The sequence below is a fragment of the Ascaphus truei genome, chromosome 7 (genome assembly GCF_040206685.1).
Source record: "Ascaphus truei isolate aAscTru1 chromosome 7, aAscTru1.hap1, whole genome shotgun sequence".
Classification (NCBI taxonomy): domain Eukaryota; kingdom Metazoa; phylum Chordata; class Amphibia; order Anura; family Ascaphidae; genus Ascaphus; species Ascaphus truei.
The window spans coordinates 41531697-41553669 of record NC_134489.1 but is presented as its reverse complement, the minus strand read 5'-3'; the positions used below and the strand labels follow the sequence as shown (position 1 = coordinate 41553669).

Below are 21973 nucleotides of genomic sequence, written 5' to 3'. Positions count from 1 at the left end.
TTTCACGTAGCAGCTTTATTTTATTGGAGTAAATCAAAGCTTAAAAATGTTTTGAAAACCAGCCAGAGGAAACATACTTTCATATCCCCCCCCCCCCCCAAAAAAAAAACAGATAATGGAAAACATTGTCACGGTCCAATAATTAATTCTCCATTACACATGATTTTAATCTCCAGGTTTCCCCCCCGCCAGCCAAACTGGTTCACCAATGGGGAGCGGTTTCAAAAGTGGCACATGAAAATTATTTATTTGTTCTAAATTGCACCCAAGCAGATCCCAGATTGCCCCCCGTCACACCCTCCCCCCTACACCCATCGAGCAAGCAGTCTGACATCTAATGAAGGTAAGCCAGGAATATGCAAAGCCTCTGCGGATATGGAAACAAACATGGACGTAAAAAGCGGTGATATTCAGAAGGACTCGGGCAGAAGAAGCGTTTGCAATGCACAGACATGTCAAATGCAAGAATGTGCGGAGGCAAACGACCCTATTAATCCTTAATTAGGGGGTTTGCTATCAAAGTTTACAGGTTGCAAAAATAGCACCAGTTAAATTGAAGGGAAAATCCCAGTGAAAGTGGCAGAGTTTATTCTGCTCTGTACCCAGTACTGCCCTAGTTTAAAAGCCAGGATACTTTGGACAGACCCAGAACATATTGTGATGGGATGTACAAGCATGTGATTTTGCAGAGGTCACGTACTGAATACCACTGCTCGATGCCCTACACTGGCAGAGGGGTCTGTAATGCACAACAATAAATGGAAGGACTTCATGGGCAGTTAAGAGCTGGTATGAATACACAGCAAATCCCAAGCTCACTGCAAAGTCACATATAGACAGTGATTGGTTTCACACGGTGCAAACATGTGGGCACAGAGCGGCCAGTGCATGCAGCCGGAGCTGGGGGACAAGCTCCGACGTCTCCATCTAAACAGAAAACTTGCTAGTGAGGAACACGGGCATGACCACAGGTCCAATCCGAGGAAGAAATCCCTTTCTCTAACTTACCTGCTCACAAACCCATCTCCCACCGCAATGTGCACTAACAGCTGTCTAATAACAGAACAACACTGTAGCAAAGGTTATGAATCCCCCTATACGCGGGGTACCACGATCCCCCTCTACACATGGTACCACGATTTCCCACCTTTACACGTGGCAACACAAAGCATCCAGATGGACACTACAGAAAACGTAGCAGCAGCGTTATTTGGTCCATTAAAAAAAAGCAGTCCCCTGTCTGCAACCGCTTGGAAAAGTTCTGTAACTGTGCTAAACTCGGGGGAAAAGCTTTATATTTATTTAAAAAAACACACGGATGGTCCCATTCATGGAAAGTACTAGACAAGGAATGACATAAAATCAGTATTAGGCGCCCGACAGGTTCAGAATATTTTCCCCTCGACTACATAAAAGGAAAAAAACAAACAAAATCAAACTGAACGTTTACATCTCCGGAGGCGCTTCAGCTCAATTTACATTTTATTTCCTTTATAAAAACAAAAAATAAAAAAAAAACACACCCCCCATATAGGGCTTGACCGTTAACGGTTATGAAGGTCAATTGGCAGAGCGACAGGCTGGCAGAATTGGCAACATACAGGACTGTGCCCAGACGGTGGGAGGCGCGGGCGGTCGTGGAAACGGGTGGCAGCGAGACCAGGTCTACAAGCAGTGCAGCTCCTGCATGGTGTCGTCCAACATTCTGTGCATCTTGGCGTTCTCTTCCTTGGTGCATCTCAGCTTATCTGACAACGGCAACAAGAAAAAAAAAAAGGGAAGGGGGGGGAAACGACAATGAAGAGGGGGCAGCGTGACAGCGAGTGTGTAACACCACGGGAGCAGAGCGCCAGACTCTCTGGGCAAGCGGGTGTCAGCGAGAATAGGGGGTGAGGTGCGGAAGCTGAGGTCTGGCACGGTGCAAGCAGAAGGGCGCTTTGTATGGGGCTTTTCATTAAAGGCTCTCAATGTAGTGTCCCTGAACCAGAAGCCTTACATGTATGGGAGAAAGGTTCCTACAGCACGCCATCAAAATATATCTATTGTATAATACAGGGGGGCTCAACTCCAGTCTTCAAGTGGGGCTCAATTGTGGAAGGGTGGGTGTGTTGAAATGTTACAATGTAGCCAAGTTGAACTTTGCCTATAACAGAGACAGTGCAGTAATGGAGGGGCAGGACCCAATCCAGTTGTTTCCAACCTTTTTTTGTTAAGGAACCCTATGTGAAATTCTGAGGAACCCCCAACCCTCTCTAATAGCGCGTCTAAGATCAGATGCATTGTAAGGGACCCCAACCCTCTCTAATAGCGTGTCTGAGATCAGATGCATTGTAAGGAACCCCGACCCTCTCTAATAGCGCGTCTGAGATCAGATGCATTGTAAGAAACCCCAACCCTCTCTAATAGCGTGTCTGAGATCAGATGCATTGTAAGGAACCCCAACCCTCTCTAATAGCGCGTCTGAGATCAGATGCATTGTAAGGAACCCCAACCCTCTCTAATAGCGCATCTGAGATCAGATGCATTGTAAGGAACCCCAACCCTCTCTAATAGCGCGTCTGAGATCAGATGCATTGTAAGGAACCCCAACCCTCTCTAATAGCGCGTCTGAGATCAGATGCATTGTAAGGAACCCCAACCCTCTCTAATAGCGCGTCTGAGATCAGATGCATTGTAAATTCTTATGTATTTGGTACAATTTCAAAATTACCTGAAAATTACAGGGAACCCTTTAGGGATGACTGGGGAACCCTGGTTGCAAAACACGGCTCTAATCGCTCTGCAATGCATCGCCCCGCTGGCAGTGAAAGGGTTTAAGGCAGAGACCCTAACCAGAGTAATGTTGATCTTTGATAAAGACGAGGAGAGCCGGGGCACGGCAGAATTACACGGTTACTACCAGCTTCCTGTAGGTGTTTGAGCTCCAACGTTTTATAGATATTACCCTAAACATTGCGCTCTTGCAAGTGAATATGAAAGCATGGAGCTATATTTTCAGAGTGGCTTGTGTCGGACGTCAAAACGATATATACCGTATATATATATATATATATATATACAGTGGTCGACAAATCACCAAAAAATCTACTCGCCAAACAAAAAAAATCTACTCGCCACCTAGTACCACACGTGTGCATCTTGGGCCAATAGGAGCTCGCCACGATGTTAAATCCACTCGCCCGGGGCGTGCAAATGTATAGGTTTGTCGAACTCTGTGTATATATATATTTTTTTTTTTTAATAGGTTGGCTAGTGGTCAATGTGCCTCGATCTGCGACAGTGTCCTGTATATCAATCAGCCTTAAAGGGGATCGTCCCTCCTGGGACCGAAGCAAACTAATTCCAGGAACATGTTTAAGAAGTCTCACCTTAGGGATGCATGCCCTTTTACCCATATCTGTGACACACACACACACACACACACACACACACACACACACACACACACCTTTATAGTGTGACATGGGAGGGGTTGGATTTCCTCTGGCCGCTCCCCTATTGCTTGAGGTATGTGTTTTCAGCCAGAGCCCCCTCTTTATTAGCTAATAAGGACAGGATAAGGGGGCTCAACTCCAGTCCTCCCATTCTCCCCCCTCCCCCCAACAGGTCAGGTTTTCAGCACAGGTGGCTCAGACGACTACTGCACCAGAGGGTGTCTGGGACTGAAGCTACCTCCAGACAGGAGATGGAGACACTACAGCCATTCCAGTGGATGCTTACACCACGGATCACCTTAAATACAGATGTGCCTCAAATCTACTTACCTCTGTAAGTGTTTTTAACCGTTATTTTATAGCATTAAACCAAGATACTGCACTATGGGTTTTGCGCTTTCTTCTTTTTTTTACCACTTGTGCTGAAACAGACCGATACAGCCACCTGTGCTGAAGCAGGGATAGCCTGAAAACCTGACCTGGTGGGGGACGACGACTGGGTGGGGACGGAGTTGAAAAAGCCATTCAAGAGACCCTAAAACAAATTCAACTTGTAATTATCAAAAATAAAAATTGAAAGCAGACATTTTTGCTATTAGCATGGTTAGATTAGTTTTAGGAAGTCTATGATAAGATGTAGTAAAGTAAGTCTGATTTGTGACAGGCCAGGCGGGATTGCACAGTGACCTGGGGATAATCTCTTCCCTGCGTATCTGCAGAGGCTGGATGTACACAGCAGGCAAAGGAAATCTGCTCACACCATCTTCAGAACATGTTTTTATTAGCCTGGTACATCCCAGTCCAATGCTTCAGTGCACAGCAACATGCAGCAAACAAGGTATAACCACACGCAGTGATACCGCACAAGGCACAGACACTAGGACAGCCATAAACACGCGGGAACGTCTCAACTGAAACCATTACCCCTCGTTTATAGGACACGGCTAGAAGCAGCACAGGATGGCACATGACAAGAGGCAGCGCCGAGTGCGACGGTGGCATAGTGAGCGTGGGCGACGGCAGGAGAAGAGACGCAGGGTGTGTGAGGGACGGCAGCAGAAGCAGGGTGCGTGGGGGACTGCAGTAGAGGAGGCGCAGGGTGTGTGAGGGACTGAAGGAGAGGAGGCGCAGGGTGTGTGAGGGACTGTAGGAGAGGAGGCGCAGGGTGTGTGTGGGAGACGGCAGCAGGGTGTGTGGGGGACGGCAGGAGGCGGTGCAGAGTGTGGGGGGGACGGCAGGAGGCGGCGCAGGGTGTGGGGGGGACGGCAGGAGGCGGCGCAGGGTGTGGGGGGGGGACTGCAGGAGAACCGGCGCAGGGACAATAACACTCAACAGCAACCTTGCAAACATTACATCTTTAACCCCTTCATGAGGGTCTGCAATGCTGGGCATGCCCACTTTGGCAGAGATAATTTAAAAGGTACAAGTTGGCTGAAGATTAACCGCTTGCCCCATTAGCTCAGCTAGAGACCCGGCGGGTGTACAGCGCACTCGTATGTACGGAGAACCTCAGTCACAGAGGTCGTGAAGGGTGACCTTCAACTCGCAAGAAAGAAGCCGGTTTTTCTCCATTTGGCAGTAGAGGCGCTCTGCGAGAGTGCAGCATGGAGGGCAGGAGAGAGAAAGTAGAGTATTAGTGGGGAAGAGGAAGGTCACGGGTTTTAAGGAGAAGAAAAAAAGAAAGTGTTTCAGTTAGTTCCTCGGTTTGCAGAGCGCGTGGAAGTGCGTGTGCCAGAGCGCGTCGGGAGAGGCGACGGTCACTGCTTATTTGGGATGCTGGAAAATGCTCAGCGCATGAAGCCCGCCAGCCTCCATGTGCTGGCCCGGAACGGAGAAGGTGACAGAATTAACCCTTTCGATGTTAGCAAAAGTTAAAGGCCCCTACAAAAATGTTTCTCCTGCACTGGGCTGGCAGTCACCCCGGACGTTCACACCCCATTTACAAACCACTTCAACTTGCAATACTTCCTATTCTTCCCCCTAGAGGAGCTGGTCTCAGAACAAGGCGTTTCCGATAGCCTCTTCCAAGCTATTTGCAGACTTCTGCATTACTCTGCTGTTTCCGGAGATGCTCTTATCCGGCACTACACACTGCATCGGAAACCATGCTGGCATATTGCACATCACTTTGGGGATTATGTGGAGACACACTGACACACGGACACACTACGTGCCAAAGGATGGGACACAATCACACACACAGTCCCTAGGGCTACAGAGGGGTTAATTACAGCACCTGGGTCACCTTATCTCATCAATGCAGGGTAATCAATCAGCAGCCTGTGTGTTTAGGAAGGGAGTGTGTCACTGCATACTTGGCATAGCCGGAGCAGATACCTATTAGTCCTGATACACATACCTAGCAAACCAGCCCCGACAGGCCGCCCCCTCCCTCCCCAGACAGCATTTCTACTGGCTCCAATCTGTAGTCTAGGTTAAAAAAAAAAACTACTCCTGTAGAGATAAGGGCAGATAAGAGATAGGACTCCAGCCTCCACTACAGGAACAGCCAGGCCCATAATTAAGCCCTCGAAGGGGCTAGAAGGGGTCATTTGATGCCGGGAAAGCACTGCTTAATAAATATGGGCCATTAATCATTAACAAAAGCAGTTACAGGCAGAATGAAATGGAAAGTGAATATACGAAACCGGGTCAGCAGCAGCAGGTCTGCACAATCCCTGGGATAGCGGCGGGAATTATATTGTACATGTGTTGGGGGGAGCACCCAGTGCATGTTGCTATATTCCAGCACCCATTATTTTAGATGCAGCTCCCCTTTCCGGTCATCTCTCCAGGGCAGCAGGCGCTACGCCCAGTATTAGGAAACACAGACACACAGACACACAGACACACAGACACACAGACACACAGACACACAGACACACAGACACACAGACACACAGACACACAGACACACAGACACACAGACACACAGACACACAGACACACAGACACACAGACACACAGACACACAGACACACAGACACACAGACACACAGACACACAGACACACAGACACACAGACACACAGACACACAGACACACAGACACACAGACACACAGACACACAGACACACAGACACACAGACACACAGACACACAGACACACAGACACACAGACACACAGACACACAGACACACAGACACACAGACACACAGACACACAGACACACAGACACACAGACACACAGACACACAGACACACAGACACACAGACACACAGACACACAGACACACAGACACACAGACACACAGACACACAGACACACAGACACACAGACACACAGACACACAGACACACAGACACACAGACACACAGACACACAGACACACAGACACACAGACACACAGACACACAGACACACAGACACACAGACACACAGACACACAGACACACAGACACACAGACACACAGACACACAGACACACAGACACACAGACACACAGACACACAGACACACACACGGGAAGGCAGTACGAGCATGCTGTCTAAGTATCACACCTCTCCAATAACACCTGTTTCCTATTAATAACTGGTGCACTGAGGCATTGTAATACAGATTGTTATAGACGCAATGTGTTGTAAAGCAATGCTTACATGTTTCAAACGCGCTGTATAAATGCAGATGATGATCTATAACAGGGGCGGCCAGCGCCAGTGCTAAAGGGCCACCAACAGGTCAGGTTTTCAGGATATCCCTGCTTCCGCACAGATGGCTCAATTGAAGATTGCAACCCGTGCCGAAGCAGGGATATCCTGAAAACCTGACCTGTTGGTGGCCCTTGAGGACTGACGTTGGCCGCCCCTAGTTTACACAGTGCTCAAAACCTGTGGAACGCTTCAAAAAAACAGTCCCCAAAGCATTATGTAAGCGAGGGAAGGAGGGGAAGTTTCAACTCATAGACCTGCATTAACAGAGGCCTGTACCAACTCCACTCCCCACACATCAGGCACCAAGGTGGCATTTACATCACAGTTTGGGAGAGCAGCAGGGGGGAAGTTTAGTAAAAGTAGCCCGTGTACATCAAACATTCCTCCAAGTATCTCATCTTCTGCAGAGAAAGCCAGCCCTTTGTATGGCGCAGCCCATGTAATTGAAGGTTTCTGCCACTTCCCATGAACTGCAGAACACATTCAAGGAAATAATAATAATAATAATCTTCAAACCCCTGTTGCGTTGTGAAATCCTAGGAATGTCGCCCATCGTAACACATTCTCCAGATATCACAGAAACGCGGCGTTCTTGCAAAGACAAAAGCAGAACGGCGTGTCAATCACTAGCAGGGCTCCACATTGGCGCAGCGAGTGAAGGCTTATGGGTGATTCTTGATGTCACCGTTTGGGGAAACGGACTATGGGTGTCCAATATTTTTTAGCCTATAACGGAAGATTGTTACGTGTTAACCCTACGAGACCTGCAGGTCAGACATCGGGATAGGAACAATTAGGCGTGGCGTTGGATGGGAGGAGGTGCGACAGACAGAGATGCCAAACACTCTGCTTTCCATTGGTAGGGCCTTGCACAAGGCTGCATACATTTGGTCTTAACCCTCATCATGGATACACACAGCGCCTTGTTCCTGGCTCCGGCTATTGGACCTGTTCCTCCTCGGTGCAGGAATGTGGTGATGTAATCCGATGAGGTCATTCTTCCAGGGTGCAGCCACCCACATACAATACCTTTCCCCCGCGCTCAGCAGGGCATAAAAAAAAACTACTTTGTAAGGAGTCTGCCTCCTCCCCTTAGAAAAACTAAGTCATTCTAAAGAACACTGGGGAAATATCTTTAAACAGGATAAAAGTAGCATTTAATCACAGCTACATTCAGATACGAAAGGACGAGGCAGCAGGGTGCTTCGTCCCTGAATGAAGCTTTGATGCAATAAAGAATAAATACTTTATATTACAGGTTTGTGTCTTTATGACCTGGTATTAATACCCCATGGATAGCTATGTACCAATAGGTTATTGTGAGCACACCTCAAACGGGAGCCTTTAAAAAAGTGACAGCATGGGGGGGGGGGGGGGGGGAGGTTCAGAGGCGGCTATGGCATGCAGGTTCGGTTCAACTTCAGCCCCCCCATATCAGGTCTGGTTTTCAGGATATCCCTGCTTCAGCACACGTGGCTCAACCAGTCCTTGCTTCAGCACAAGTTGCTCAATCAGTCCCTGCTTCAGCACAGGTGGCTCAATCAGTCTTCGACTCAGCCACCTGTGCGGAAGCTGGGATATCCTCAGAACCAGACCTGTTCAGGGGGGCTTGAGGACTGGTGTTGAGCCCCCTGGGCTACAGGAAGGAGGTCAGAAGTACAGAACACACAATATCACTTTACAATTCAACTTGGTTTCTTTTTTTTTGTTTGTTTTTTTTTGCTTTTTACACGTTGTCTGCTTCAATACGTTTCTATACAATCCCTCGGATGTTGAAATTGGATTTAAATGAGAGAGAGACAGAGAGAGAGAGGGAGAGACGAGAGAGCGCAGGTGGAGACCAGCAGAAGACGTGTCAGCTCAGAGAAAGCTGGAGAAGAGTCACAGGATTTATCTGCATGAAACAGAGAGTGAGAGAAGCATTGGTTTGTCACAGTACGTGGTACTGGGTGGGGGGGGGGGGGAGGGGGCGGGTAGAAGAGAGCGAAGTCCATGCAAAGGATCTAGTGGATTCACACGAGTTAGTCAGTGAAGAGCACAAACCATCGGTTAGCTCGATATGCCCGACAAACAGGGCCCTGTCACACACCCAACCCACAGGCATGCAGGCCACACACACACACACACACACACACACACACACACACACACACACACACACACAACCAGGCCTGAACACAGACGTGCGGGCTACACACCCAACCAGATCCGACCACAGGCGTGCAGGCTACACACAAGCAATGTCCCAATGTCCATGGAGTCAGTGTACCAATACCAAGCAGTTAGCAGCAGGCAGGGGTGTGTGTCTAGATCAGGGGCGGGGAACTGCAGTCCTCAAGGGCCACCACTAGGTCAGGTTTACAGGATATCCCTGCTTCAGCACAGGTGGTTCAGTCGTAGACCTGTGCTAAAGCAGGGATAACCTGACGGCTGTTGAGGACTGGAGTTTACAACCCATGGTCTAGACCAGGGGGGCGCAAACTTTTTTCCCTGCGCCCCCCTGGCGGCGGTCCCCTCACTCCCGCACCCCCCTAACCCCCACTTACCTGCACTCCGGCGTCATGACACCACGTTGCCATAGCAACGTGACGTCACATGACCGTGCGGCGTAATTTTGACGCTGCGTTGCCATGGCGACGCCGGAAGGAAGCCGCCGGAGCCTAGGTAAGTAAAGGTTTACAGAGGCCCTGCAGCTCCTCCGGCACTTCATTTAAGTGCCTTCGGGAAACGCGCGGGGCCTCTGTAAACCCCGCGCCCCCCGCCGGCAGTCTCGCACCCCCCAGCCCCCCTGTTTGCGCACCGCTGGTCTAGACATTAAACAAATCTCACAGCAAAACGCAGCCAGCTCCCCCTCCCCAAAGCGCACACGGTATTTACATGGAAGTCATATCATTGAGGGCGTGGTCCAGCTCCTCACTAATCGCTTTGTATTTCAGCTTCTGGCCATACAGCCCATCTGGTTAGGGAGAGGGGAAGGGGTATAGGAGAGAGGGAGAGAGTGATCAGGAGAGAGACGCTGCATGCAAACCATCTCACGACTGTTCTCCCAACGTAGCGGGAAGGAAAACGGGTCCGAAGAGCCAGAGCCCAAGAACGTCAAAGGGAAAACCCGCGTACATCCCAAACCGACCCCATTCCACCTGTAAATATATACAGAGTACCCCACCAAACCCGCGTACATCCCAAACCACCCCCATTCCACCTGTAAATATACACAGAGTACCCCACCAAACCCGCGTACATCCCAAACCACCCCCATTCCACCTGTAAATATACACAGAGTACCCCACCAAGCTACAACTTAAAAAGGTGGACACGTCACCGCCACCCCAGCCACCATGTTCTATTTCCCCAATGTATTTATAAACGCTACGAAACAGAACATGCGCTGCTTCAATGGCGCGGCCGGTAGCGGAGAATGGAAGGAGGGAATATTATCCCAACATGAACCAAGACTCAAACAAGGGAGATGTCACGAGCCTCTTTAATGCGTCTTTCCTTGCTTGCCGAGCAAGCCGGACATGCGGCCTATATTCATTCGGAGTGAAGAGAACACACTTCGAACTGTACAAGCAGGTAATATGTATTCTGTCTCCATACTAATCTAGAACTTTGACGCTAGAACCAAGAACCCAACAGGAACCTGGAGATAGAACGCAAAACGTGGCCGAGTAACCTCAGGATGCAGTACTAAAGAGTGCCGAGTAACCTCAGGATGCAGTGCTAAAGAGTGCCGAGTAACCTCAGGATGCAGTGCTAAAGAGTGCCGAGTAACTTCAGGATGCAGTGCTAAAGAGTGCCGAGTAACCTCAGGATGCAGTGCTAAAGAGTGCCGAGTAACTTCAGGATGCAGTGCTAAAGAGTGCCGAGTAACCTCAGGATGCCGTGCTAAAGAGTGCCGAGTAACCTCAGGATGCAGTGCTAAAGAGTGCCGAGTAACCTCAGGATGCAGTGCTAAAGAGTGCCGAGTAACCTCAGGATGCAGTGCTAAAGAGTGCCGAGTAACCTCAGGATGCAGTGCTAAAGAGTGCCGAGTAACCTCAGGATGCAGTGCTAAAGAGTGCCGAGTAGCCTCAGGATGCAGTGCTAAAGAGTGCCGAGTAACCTCAGGATGCAGTGCTAAAGAGTGCCGAGTAACCCCAGGATGCAGTGCTAAAGAGTGCTGAGTAACCTCAGGATGCAGTGCTAAAGAGTGCTGAGTAACCTCAGGACACAGTGCTAAAGAGTGCCGAGTAACCTCAGGACGCAGTGCTAAAGAGTGCCAAGTAACCCCAGGACGCAATGCTAAAGAGTGCTGAGTAACCTCAGGATGCAGTGCTAAAGAGTGCCGAGTAACCTCAGGATGCAGTGCTAAAGAGTGTTGAGTAACCTCAGGATGCAGTGCTAAAGAGTGCCGAGTAACCTCAGGATGCAGTACTAAAGAGTGCTGAGTAACCTCAGGATGCAGTGCTAAAGAGTGCTGAGTAACCTCAGGATGCAGTACTAAAGAGTGCTGAGTAACCTCAGGATGCAGTGCTAAAGAGTGCTGAGTAACCTCAGGATGCAGTGCTAAAGAGTGCCGAGTAACCCCAGGATGCAGTGCTAAAGAGTGCCGCGTAACCCCAGGATGCAGTGCTAAAGAGTGCTGAGTAACCTCAGGACGCAGTGCTAAAGAGTGCCGAGTAACCCCAGGATGCAGTGCTAAAGAGTGCCGCGTAACCCCAGGATGCAGTGCTAAAGAGTGCTGAGTAACCTCAGGACGCAGTGCTAAAGAGTGCCGCGTAACCCCAGGATGCAGTGCTAAAGAGTGCCGAGTAACCTCAGGACGCAGTGCCTACATGTGTACAAATTAAAGCTGCTGCTTCTTGCGACCAAGGGTCTGTCTATACACTTCTTAGACTAAGTTCTACAGGGACGTGTGTGTGTTAAAAATGGTGTACACAGCACAACTAATCAAATCCAGTGTGTGGTGTATGTTTGGGTGTGCAGATACGCAACCTGTATGGTTATTGCAGGTGGCCAGACCCCAGGGCTGAATGTCAGGGGAGCGGGGGGAGGGTATATTACAGCCCAGAACTTACCTTCCAAATCATCAATGGTCTTCTCCAGTTTGGCCACCGACCTCTCAGCAAATTCTGCCCGAGTCTCGGCCTGTTAAGAGGGAGGAGAGGAACCTAGTCACAACAGTCTCCCCCTCTACAAGGCAGCCTCCCCCTCTGCAAGGCAGCCTCCCCCTCTACAAGGCAGCCTCCCCCCTCTACAAGGCAGCCTCCCCCCTCTACAAGGCAGCCTCCCCCCTCTACAAGGCAGCCTCCCCCCTCTACAAGGCAGCCTCCCCCCTCTACAAGGCAGCCTCCCCCCTCTACAAGGCAGCCTCCCCCCTCTACAAGGCAGCCTCCCCCCTCTACAAGGCAGCCTCCCCCCTCTACAAGGCAGCCTCCCCCCTCTACAAGGCAGCCTCCCCCCTCTACAAGGCAGCCTCCCCCCTCTACAAGGCAGCCTCCCCCCTCTACAAGGCAGCCTCCCCCCTCTACAAGGCAGCCTCCCCCCTCTACAAGGCAGCCTCCCCCCTCTACAAGGCAGCCTCCCCCCTCTACAAGGCAGCCTCCCCCCCTCTACAAGGCTGAAAAGCTGATTCAGCAATAAAAGGGGTTATAAGAGCCCGCTTCCCTCGCAGAGGCGCCTGCAGCACATTCCCACAAGGCCCTGTTAATGTGAAGCGTCCCCTCCTTGACATGAATATCAAAGCGAACGGGAGTAAGATTTGATAGAGGAGACGCCACGCGTGGAACGCCTCCCAGTGCTGGTGGCAGGTACTTCCAGCGCGGAGCACTGATATAGCAACTAGGGAATGTTTAGATTCGCAACTAAACGAGTGGTACTCATCAGCACTCTGTACTGTCACACGTCAAACAGAACAGCTGGTTCCCTGATAGCGGCCGAGTTAGCAGCTCGCCCGGCGCTCACCTCTTTCAGCTTGTCCGTCAGGATCTTGATCTCTTCCTCGTACTTATCTTCTTTCAGAGAGTACTGCAGGCAAAAAGAAGAATACATTATATATCCATAGTGTAAGAACACGAGGCCGCTGCATCAAAGGAACCGTGCAGTGACGCGCTGCAAGATAACAGGGAAAAGCAGCTCGGGCTGCAGAACAGGTCCCATTGTGCAGAGCAGGACTTCTTTAGAGGCACATGTGAAGATACATACGGGATATATAGTAGTGATGCATGCGTGTCATTTATTTACACACAACAGATTGGTGAGCTTTTAGCAATCCTGTGTGCACCGGAGTATATAATGTCCGTGCCGACCCCACATGCCTCCTGCACCTTCTCCATCCCCCGCTGTCACTGTGACACCAACGTAAAATACACCGCGGCCAGTGGTCAATCAAAATGTCCAACACTTCAAAACTAGCATTGTTTTCCCCATGTATATCAGCCCAGCTGCACACGGCCGGCCCCTACTCTGGCTGATCAGTTGTAGCCTCGGCAGTCCCTGCAGAGAGGGTCCGAATACTCAACACCCAAGGGCTTTACAGATACATACTGATTTTAGAAGACACCCTTTAGTCCCACACAAAAGACGGGTACGAAGTGTCTAGCACAGGGGTGGCAGACGTCAGTCCTCAAGAGCTACCGACAGGTCAGGTATTCTCCATATCCCCGCTTCAGCACAGGTGACTCAAAGACAGACCGGTGCTGAAGCAGGACATTCCCCACCACTTGCTTTCGCTATAGCATGTGTCCACGTGAGAGAGGCGCCTGTCTGCCTCCTGACATGCAGCATACTGTGCGGGTGATGATGGGGGCCGGAGACACCCCGCGTGCAGCCCCCCTTACCTTCTCCGCCTGAGCCTCCAGGGACTTCAGGTTGTTGGTAACATTTTTCAGCTCCTCCTCCAGCTCTGAACATTTGCTGAGGAGGATCGCAGGTCGTTGTTTAAGAGAGTAGAGGTGGAGCGGAAGAGAAAGGAGGGAGAGAAAGGAGAAGAGGAGAGAGAGAAAGAGAGAAGAGAAAGAATGAGAGGAGAGAGAGAGGAAAGTGAGACTAGCTAACGCGACATGGTGGGAAAGTTTGAGATTGTCGAGTGGTCCCAGAAGCCTTCACTTGCTGCACGGGGACATGCTCGGCCTATGAGGCCTTTGTCAAATACACTCAAATCTGTGCATGGCGCGAATTACACGCAAAATACGAATATCTGCACCCGAACCGAACACAAATTTAGTGCTGTAAGGGAATCCAGCACACCGCCTCCGGCGTCTGTGCGTTTAGAAACCGTGCGACATTCAAGTTACGCAGGAAACCCTGGGGTTTGGGGGTGCTTTTCTATCATTGGTGCACAATACTAGAGTTATTCAGCATGTTCTATTTTTTCTTTTTAGATCAAATTTAAAGCAGCCACCCCCTTTATTTTTGCAACATTCCCACTGCGTGCCGGGCCCCCCCGCAGCTCATCCCAACAATTACATTACTTTAAGCCTTCCACCTAAAGGGGAGGAACAAACAATACCAGTAACTACACTGGCATCGAGAATTAGGGGCCACGGGGAGGTCCGGAGCAGCTAGTAGGGCAGCTCACCTCCAAACAAGCTAAACGCTGTCAAAAATAAAGAAATAATTGTAGGCGGGACTGCCGCTTTAATACATTATACTAAAGATCAAGCGCAGGTTCCTGGGGGCTTCTGGGAAGCGTGTGACACTACGGAAGCACATGGCATGGATCACAGCTGTGCAGCCATCTGGGACCGGAGCAAGAGGGAGAAGAGCATCCAAAACGCAGAGGACAGGGAACAGCCAGGAGATGGAGGAGAGCGCAGCACACAACGGGAGGAAACAGTTAGTACCTTCTCCTCGGAGGCATTCAAACCCTTCAGGTTCTGGTCCAGAAGTCGGATCTGCTCCTCCAGCTCACGGGCCCGGCTGAGTTAGTGGCCACAGGGGAGAATGAGGGGAGAGCCAGCAACACAACGCAACACACAGCCGTGGGAGGGGGGGACGGAAGGGAAAAAAACATCATATTCAGGACATGCGAGTGACCATGGGAAGCACAATGAGTAAGCGATGATCAACAAGGCCTGAAAACGTGGCAGGGGCAGCACTCTCCCCACACTGGGGGTGTGGGCTCTCAGAAAAGGCACCAATCCTGTCCTGAGAGGTTTTAATTCCCTGGGGAGCTCACGGTATTTAAACTTATTCCCTGCCAGTTACGTTTGGGCGTCTCTGCCACCAAAGGGGCAAAACGTAACTTCGGTTCAACCTCAGCTCCGATGTAACGAGACTTTACTCCAGCACAGGGATTCGGCTGCTGCCCCTTCTTCACGACGAGATTTGGGGCAGGTATGAAAGAGGGTGGGCATCTACCGCAGGGGCAGCCAACCCCAGTCCTGCAGGGCCACCAACAGGTCAGGCATTCAGGATATCCCTGCTTCGGCACAGTGGGCTCAGTCACTATCAGCATCCCCTTGTGCTGAAGCAGGGATATCCGTAAACCCTGATCTGTTGGTGACCCTTGGGGACTGGGGTTGGCCTCCCTTGCTCTATGGTGAAGCAGGGCTCTCTGACATAACGATGAAGAACGCGACGCTCTCATGATGCAGAGATGGAGTTCCCTACAGATCTTGAACCTGGAAGAGACACTTAAGGTCTCTGCCCCTTCCAGTCATTAAAGCGCGTCGTCACCAAGAACGTACAGGACATTTCCCAAAAGATGTGCTGCAGACTATTGCGCCTCAACTGGAACACCCGGGAGTTTCCCCCAAAGCATTTCGTCTACAGATTAATAGAAGCCGCTTCCAAGACCCCTGGCCCATTTACATTGAAACCCCGCCGCTTTCCCCGACATTCTCCGTGTGTCCTTCAGCTCCCCCTGACTGGGAGGCCAGAGTGGACGTGCTGGAGTTGCCTAGTGCAGGCGGACATCTTGGAAGTGACCCATAGTATTGGAATGGTTTCTGTTAACCCTTTCACTGCCAGAGGGGCCCGCAGAGGTGGTGTCCTCTTCTGCGCTCTGCATACAGAACATGCCACCGTGGGACTGCGAGGTCACTGCTGCCGGCTATTACTAAGTTAAGAGAACTGATCCAAGCTATAAAAATGGTCAGCACGCCTGCCCTACAGGACAGAGATTAGGCAGCCCTGGCTCCCCCCTGCCTGTTTCAGGCCTTGTGTAAGGCATGTGCAGGCAGACACGGGGACACGGGGGATACTCACGACTCTGCCAGCTCTGCTCTCTCCTCTGTGCGCTCCAGGTCACCCTCGATGATCACCAGCTTCCTGGCCACCTGGAGAGGGGGGGGACGGACACAAGTGTGGTGAAGTGTCACACAGGCAAATGAACAGGAAACGCATGGAGAGCACACGATTACACACAGGAAACGGGAGAGAACAATGTTTTACGTTTCTATCCGCCCCGAGAAGAAAAAAAAATTCAGAACAGAAGGAACCAAAACGGAGCATTATAAGAATCCAATCCCAAAAAAAGAAAGTCCAGCCCGGACGTGCATGTAACCCTGGGGTGCTAAACTCCAGTCCTCACCCCCCCCCCCCCCCCTGCAACAGGTCAGGTTTTCAGGATATCCCAGCTGAAGCAGGTACTGTGAGCAACCTGTGCTGAAGCAGGGACATCGTGAAAACCTGACCTGTTGGGGGAAGGCTTGAGGACTGGAGTTGAGCACCACTGATGTAACCCTTTCACGCGGGATGTACACCACTCTGGCCACTAACAGGTTAACCCCGTTGTCTGGCTGTTATACGCATTAGCAGCTCCCCGGCATGTAATCACTGTTTACTGTGTCCCTTCGGATAATAGCCATACCCACGCAGCGAGTCGCGGGAGCGCATGTTTGGAAGGCGGCCATTAAGGGTTCCCAGCTTCTCACCTCCTCATACTTCCTGTCGGCTTCCTCTGCTATGTGCTTGGCCTCCTTCAGCTGGATCTCCTGAAGCTCCATCTTCTCCTCGTCCTTCAAGGCCCTGTTCTCAATGACCTTCATCCCCCTGGGAGGGGAGATCAGATCTCTGGGTCAGTCCCTCCTCCACACGGTGCTCCCATCGCTCATCTGCCCGCTGACCTCGCGTACACACACAAATATACATCTATGTGCAGATACACATCTATATTTCTATAACCCCTTCTCTGAAAGATGAACCAGGTCAGGTTTTCAGAATATCCCTGCTTCAGCACAGGTGGCTCAACCAGTGGCTCCCTGCTTCAGCACAAATGGCTCAATCTGAGCCACCTGTGCTGAAGCTGGGATATCCTTAAAACCTGACCTGTTGGGGGGGTGGGGACCTCTGTATTAAGGGCATCTTTGCAAATGGAGTATTACGCACAATATTAGCTGCACTTGGCATAGGAGAGTTACCTGGTTATCAGACAACGCATCCCTCACGTACAGGAGAGTCAGAAGGGAGACACCCACTTAACCCCAGTAATATTTACACAGCGCACTGCTCAAGCGCTGGGTGATTCAAGAACAACAAGTAGGCAGATAATGCAAGATAAACAGAAGTTCCTGATCCCGTAACCCATTTCCTGAAAAACAGGAAAGCGTTAAAGGGTCAGGCGCATCCTGGCCGCACATAAAGCGCGCATTTATACCAGCGCGCGCAGGCGGCAGTGGCATTTCATGGGTTAAATCTCAAGGAACGCCATTTTAATCAGGCAAGCACGTAACAATGAGCCCTTAAATGTCTACAAGCCCACCAAATACCGGGGGGATTTCTATAGTTCTGAGAGACGCTGGCGATTCTTCTTGTAAAGACTTTTCGCAGCGGCTATCGGCCAACGCAGAAAGAACGGCGCACTAGAAGCATCCGATAACTATTGCAGTGTTCCCGTTGAGAATAAAGCGTTAATTTTTCACAAGACAGTGTTACTCATTTTGCGCAAGGGGCTGGGATGGTGGGGGGGGGGGGGGGGGAATGGTTTGCTTACTCACCGCTCACTCTCATCCGCCACCTTCTCAGCTTCCTCAAGCTTCTGCAGCGCGGTAGAGAGGCGCTCTTGGGCGCGGTCCAGCTCTTCCTCCACCAGTTGGATGCGGCGGTTCAAGGAGGCTACCTCTGACTCGGCCTGCGGAGAAGACAGAGCATGGTCAGGGAGGTGACAAGGAACAAACTGCCTTGGGACGCTGATAATTCACATCACCACAGGTTTATATGTACAGCGCCGGGATGCGAGTACGGTAGCGGTAATATATTATACAGATATGTCCTACACCCACCATGCTTTGAACACCAATATATAGCACGGTTACGCGCTACCAGCGAGTTCATGCCGGGAGCTACTAAAACACTCGGCACATTTCCCTTACAAGATTTAGAAGTTATTTCACAAAGAAGGAAAGAAAGGATTCAGAAAAACTACAATTCAAAGACCCACTGCCCCATTATGGGTGCTGCTAGGTGTGCTCTGTTAGGCTGCTCTTATAGTGCCGGCGACAGCGACAAAACAAATGCATTGTCGCCGTCGTGTGCGCTTATAGTAAGTGCGACGGATTGGTCGCGATCGCTGGAAGTCATCTCTATTTGATTTTCCAGCGACCGTCGCGTCACTGGCACTATACGCGTAGCCCAAGACTCCAAATGCAAGTAGGTACCGCACTGAAAAGCAGGAGTACAAGACACGCGACACTACTTTCTGCAACGTGCGGCCGGGTCGGGGAGCGGGGTGAGGGTAAGTGTCGGCGCTTGTGTGCTGCATTTTACCTTTATCCAGGCAATCCATTTGGGGGGGGGGGGTATTTAATGACCACGTTTCTATATATTGCGCTTTAATCCCAATGGGACTCAGCACTTCAGTTACAAAAAAAGGGAAACAGATGAGAAACTGAACACTAAGGAAAGATACAATACAGGATGAGGCGCTGCTGGAGTTATTACATACCAGGCAGGAGGCAGTGGGTCGTTAACTTATGCTCAGCTTAGTGGCTCCGGGGTTCCACGGAACTTAACCACGTGGATTCCATTTCCAGGACCCCCCCTAGGTGCTGCTAAATTAGCCCCCAGGACAAAATGGCTGCTGGGTTGGCCTCGGCAAAAAACTAAAGATATAGCCACTAGGAGCTGCCTGGAGCGGGGGGGGGGGGGGGGGGAGGAGAGAGATCCTGGGACCAGTGTGGCTGAACCCCCCCAAATATCTCAACAATCCCAAAGCAAAAATGGTTTTATTATTGGTTGAGGATTTAAATAGACTGCAGCCCCGCTTCCCACCTCCCGCTCCCCAGCACAGCTCTGACGTACGGCCTTATTATAAGCCATTAAGACAGAAAGAAGAACTGAAACCCAGCATGTGTTTGGCTGTTACAACACTCCTGCCAATAGTGCCCCAAACTCCTGCTCCGATCACTCCCACCCCCCAGGTCTCTGTAAAGCTCAAAGCAAGTACCCCGCCCGTCCCATAAAACAGGGATGCATTCCTCCCATCGCCATGGAAACTGAAAGCCACAAAGAACCCCAGGCAGAGGGGACCAGGAGGAGGGGAGGCCTCGGTTTGGATAGGTGAGTGGGTGGGGACGGGACCAGGAGGGGGGAGGTCTCGGTTTGGATGGGGGGGGCTCAGTTTGGATAGGTGGGGGGGGGACCAGGAGGGGGGAGGCCTCGGTTTGGATGGGGGGGGGGCTCAGTTTGGATAGGTGGGGGGGGAGGAGACCAGGAGGTGGGAGGCCTTGGTTTGGATAGGTGGGGGGGGGGGGGGGGGGGACCAGGAGGGGGGAGGCCTCGGTTTGGATAGGCGAGGGGGCTGGGGGGGACCAGACGGGGGACGCCTTGCTTTGGATAGGTGAGGAGGGGGGGGGGGGGGTTAGGTGAGGTCCAGGCTGGGTTTAACCGCTCGCTGTCGGAACGCAGCCTTACGGCACAGACCCAGCATGGCCACTTCCTACCGGCAACCCTGCCACATAACTCTCCTAAAACCACCGGCATCTCTCTGAATCGGCAGTGTGAATACAATGCATTCATTCAACGGCGTTCAAATAAGCAATAGGATTATATATAAATATATTTATTTTTGTAAAGGTGCAATCCAACAGTCGGCCAGCTGAGTTTCTTAGGGGGCTCTGAGTGACCCCCACCCCCTCTGTCCTCATCAGAGAACAAATAAAGATAAAGGAAGGGGGGGACTGGCAGTGACATCACACAAAAGGGAGCAGCCAGGAATCAGACTCCTCCCAAGACTCACTTTAAAAAACAATTAAATGTACTTATGCCAGATTTGGACAAAACAAAATCATTTCACTGTAATTATTTCACTTTGGTGCTAGGAGGGACTGTCCCTTTAAACCCAGCCCCGAAAGTCACCGAGAAAACCTCCCCGCTCCCCCAGTTCAATGTCTCGGAGAGCGGGCAGCTAACCCTCCGCCTCCTTCCCCACTGAACTTCCACTCGGCAAAATACCACATTCCTCCTCCTAAAATGGAGCCGGAGAGATCCCTCGGCCCATCCCCGGAGAAGCATTTAACCCGCGGAGTGCCGGGTCTGCAGACTCGCCTGGCACCGACCACATGCCAGCCAGACAAGACCCGGACACAGCGAGGGAAAGCCAGCCACCCTCATACTGTGACTGGCGTGGAATGGAGACGCGTGGCTGGAACACGAGCACGCAGCGGCGTGTGCACAGGGAACCGCGCCACGCTGCTCAGACAGGACTGCACGCTTAGCCAAAGCCAGTCCCAGTCATTTCCACCAGAAAACCCCAGGAGAACGGCTTCTAAAAGGAATAACAATGGGAGCAGCTCCGTGGCAGCGGGGAGGCGCGAGTATAATTCAGTCTTGGTTACTGTAATATGGAAGGTAACACACACTGCCAACATAATGACAGGAACCTGTTACTGATCGGCAATCGTGCAACAAGCAAAAAGCAATGCTATATAGTGGGAGATATAACTGTGGCAATTGGACTTTGACAATTTATCATTTTATACTTTAACATTAAAAATTCAATCGTTTTTAAAGTTCAATTTACCAGGCCCCCGGCTGCGCTTATAGTCCCGGCTATGGCGACGCCGCCGCGTCAAAACAAGGTCATGTAATCTCTGAAGTCAATAGAATTTGATTTTTTTGGCGAACCGCTCACGGCCACACCCCCCCGGTCACCCTCGTCTCCTGCACGATAAGCAGGAATCGCCATTACAATGGCGATGGATGACGACACGTTGCCAGGACTATAAGCGAAGCCGACACAACCGTTACTCGAAACTGGAAGAATTGGAAAGCCCAGCACAGAATGCTGTATAAATGTCACACCGTAGTGTCGCCGTGACACGCACCAGTGTCACACTCACGTAGTGTCGCCGCGGCGCGCACGCACCGGTGTCGCCGCGGCGCGCACGCACCAGTGTCGCCGCGGCACGCACGCACCAGTGTCGCCGCGGCGCGCGCAAACCGACCGTAGTGTCGATGGGTGAATTCAGTGCAGACTTGGACCACTTGGATTCATTGCTAGTGGCAGATTTATGCCTCTTTGTTTGGAAACCTTGGAAGAGGCGAAGAATGTTTCTGTTCAGGGAAGGCCAGGGCGAGAGCGGCAGGGAAGGCCAGGGCGAGAGCGGCAGGGAAGGCCAGGGCGAGAGCGGCAGGGAAGGCCAGGGCGAGAGCGGCAGGGAAGGCCAGGGCGAGAGCGGCAGGGAAGGCCAGGGCGAGAGCGGCAGGGAAGGCCAGGGCGAGAGCGGCAGGGAAGGCCAGGGCGAGAGCGGCAGGGAAGGCCAGGGCGAGAGCGGCAGGGAAGGCCAGGGCGAGAGCGGCAGGGACTCCTAACTGCAGCTTGTTACAGGAGCAGGACTTAAAGGAAACATTCCTATTGATAACAGAATGGTTTGTGTATTTTGTAACAGAACACACACACACAGCCTTGCAGGGATGGGGTTAAATGACAAGCCCCCTGCTTTGCCACCCAAACACCAACCTA

The 21973-nt window shown here is 51.3% G+C and overlaps 1 protein-coding gene across 12 annotated transcripts in view; it reads right to left on the bottom strand.

Annotated features, from left to right (window-relative positions):
• The window catches only part of TPM3 (tropomyosin 3), a 45536-nt gene continuing 23563 nt past the window's right edge, over positions 1 to 21973 (bottom strand). For 2 of the 12 annotated variants that reach the window (XM_075607987.1, XM_075607993.1), the window contains 8 exons: positions 18009 to 18142; positions 16947 to 17064; positions 16279 to 16349; positions 14913 to 14988; positions 13033 to 13095; positions 12147 to 12216; positions 9964 to 10042; positions 8221 to 8980 (listed from right to left, as the gene is read on the bottom strand). In XM_075607987.1, the coding sequence (XP_075464102.1) occupies positions 8977 to 8980; positions 9964 to 10042; positions 12147 to 12216; positions 13033 to 13095; positions 14913 to 14988; positions 16279 to 16349; positions 16947 to 17064; positions 18009 to 18142 (615 nt within the window). In that variant the 3' untranslated portion in view covers positions 8221 to 8976. Of the gene's footprint in view, positions 1749 to 4196; positions 5024 to 8220; positions 8981 to 9959; positions 10043 to 12146; positions 12217 to 13032; positions 13096 to 13907; positions 13984 to 14912; positions 14989 to 16278; positions 16350 to 16946; positions 17065 to 18008; positions 18143 to 21973 lie in introns of those variants that run through there. The other 10 variants (XM_075607986.1, XM_075607992.1, XM_075607988.1 and 7 more) reach the window with 6 other exon arrangements.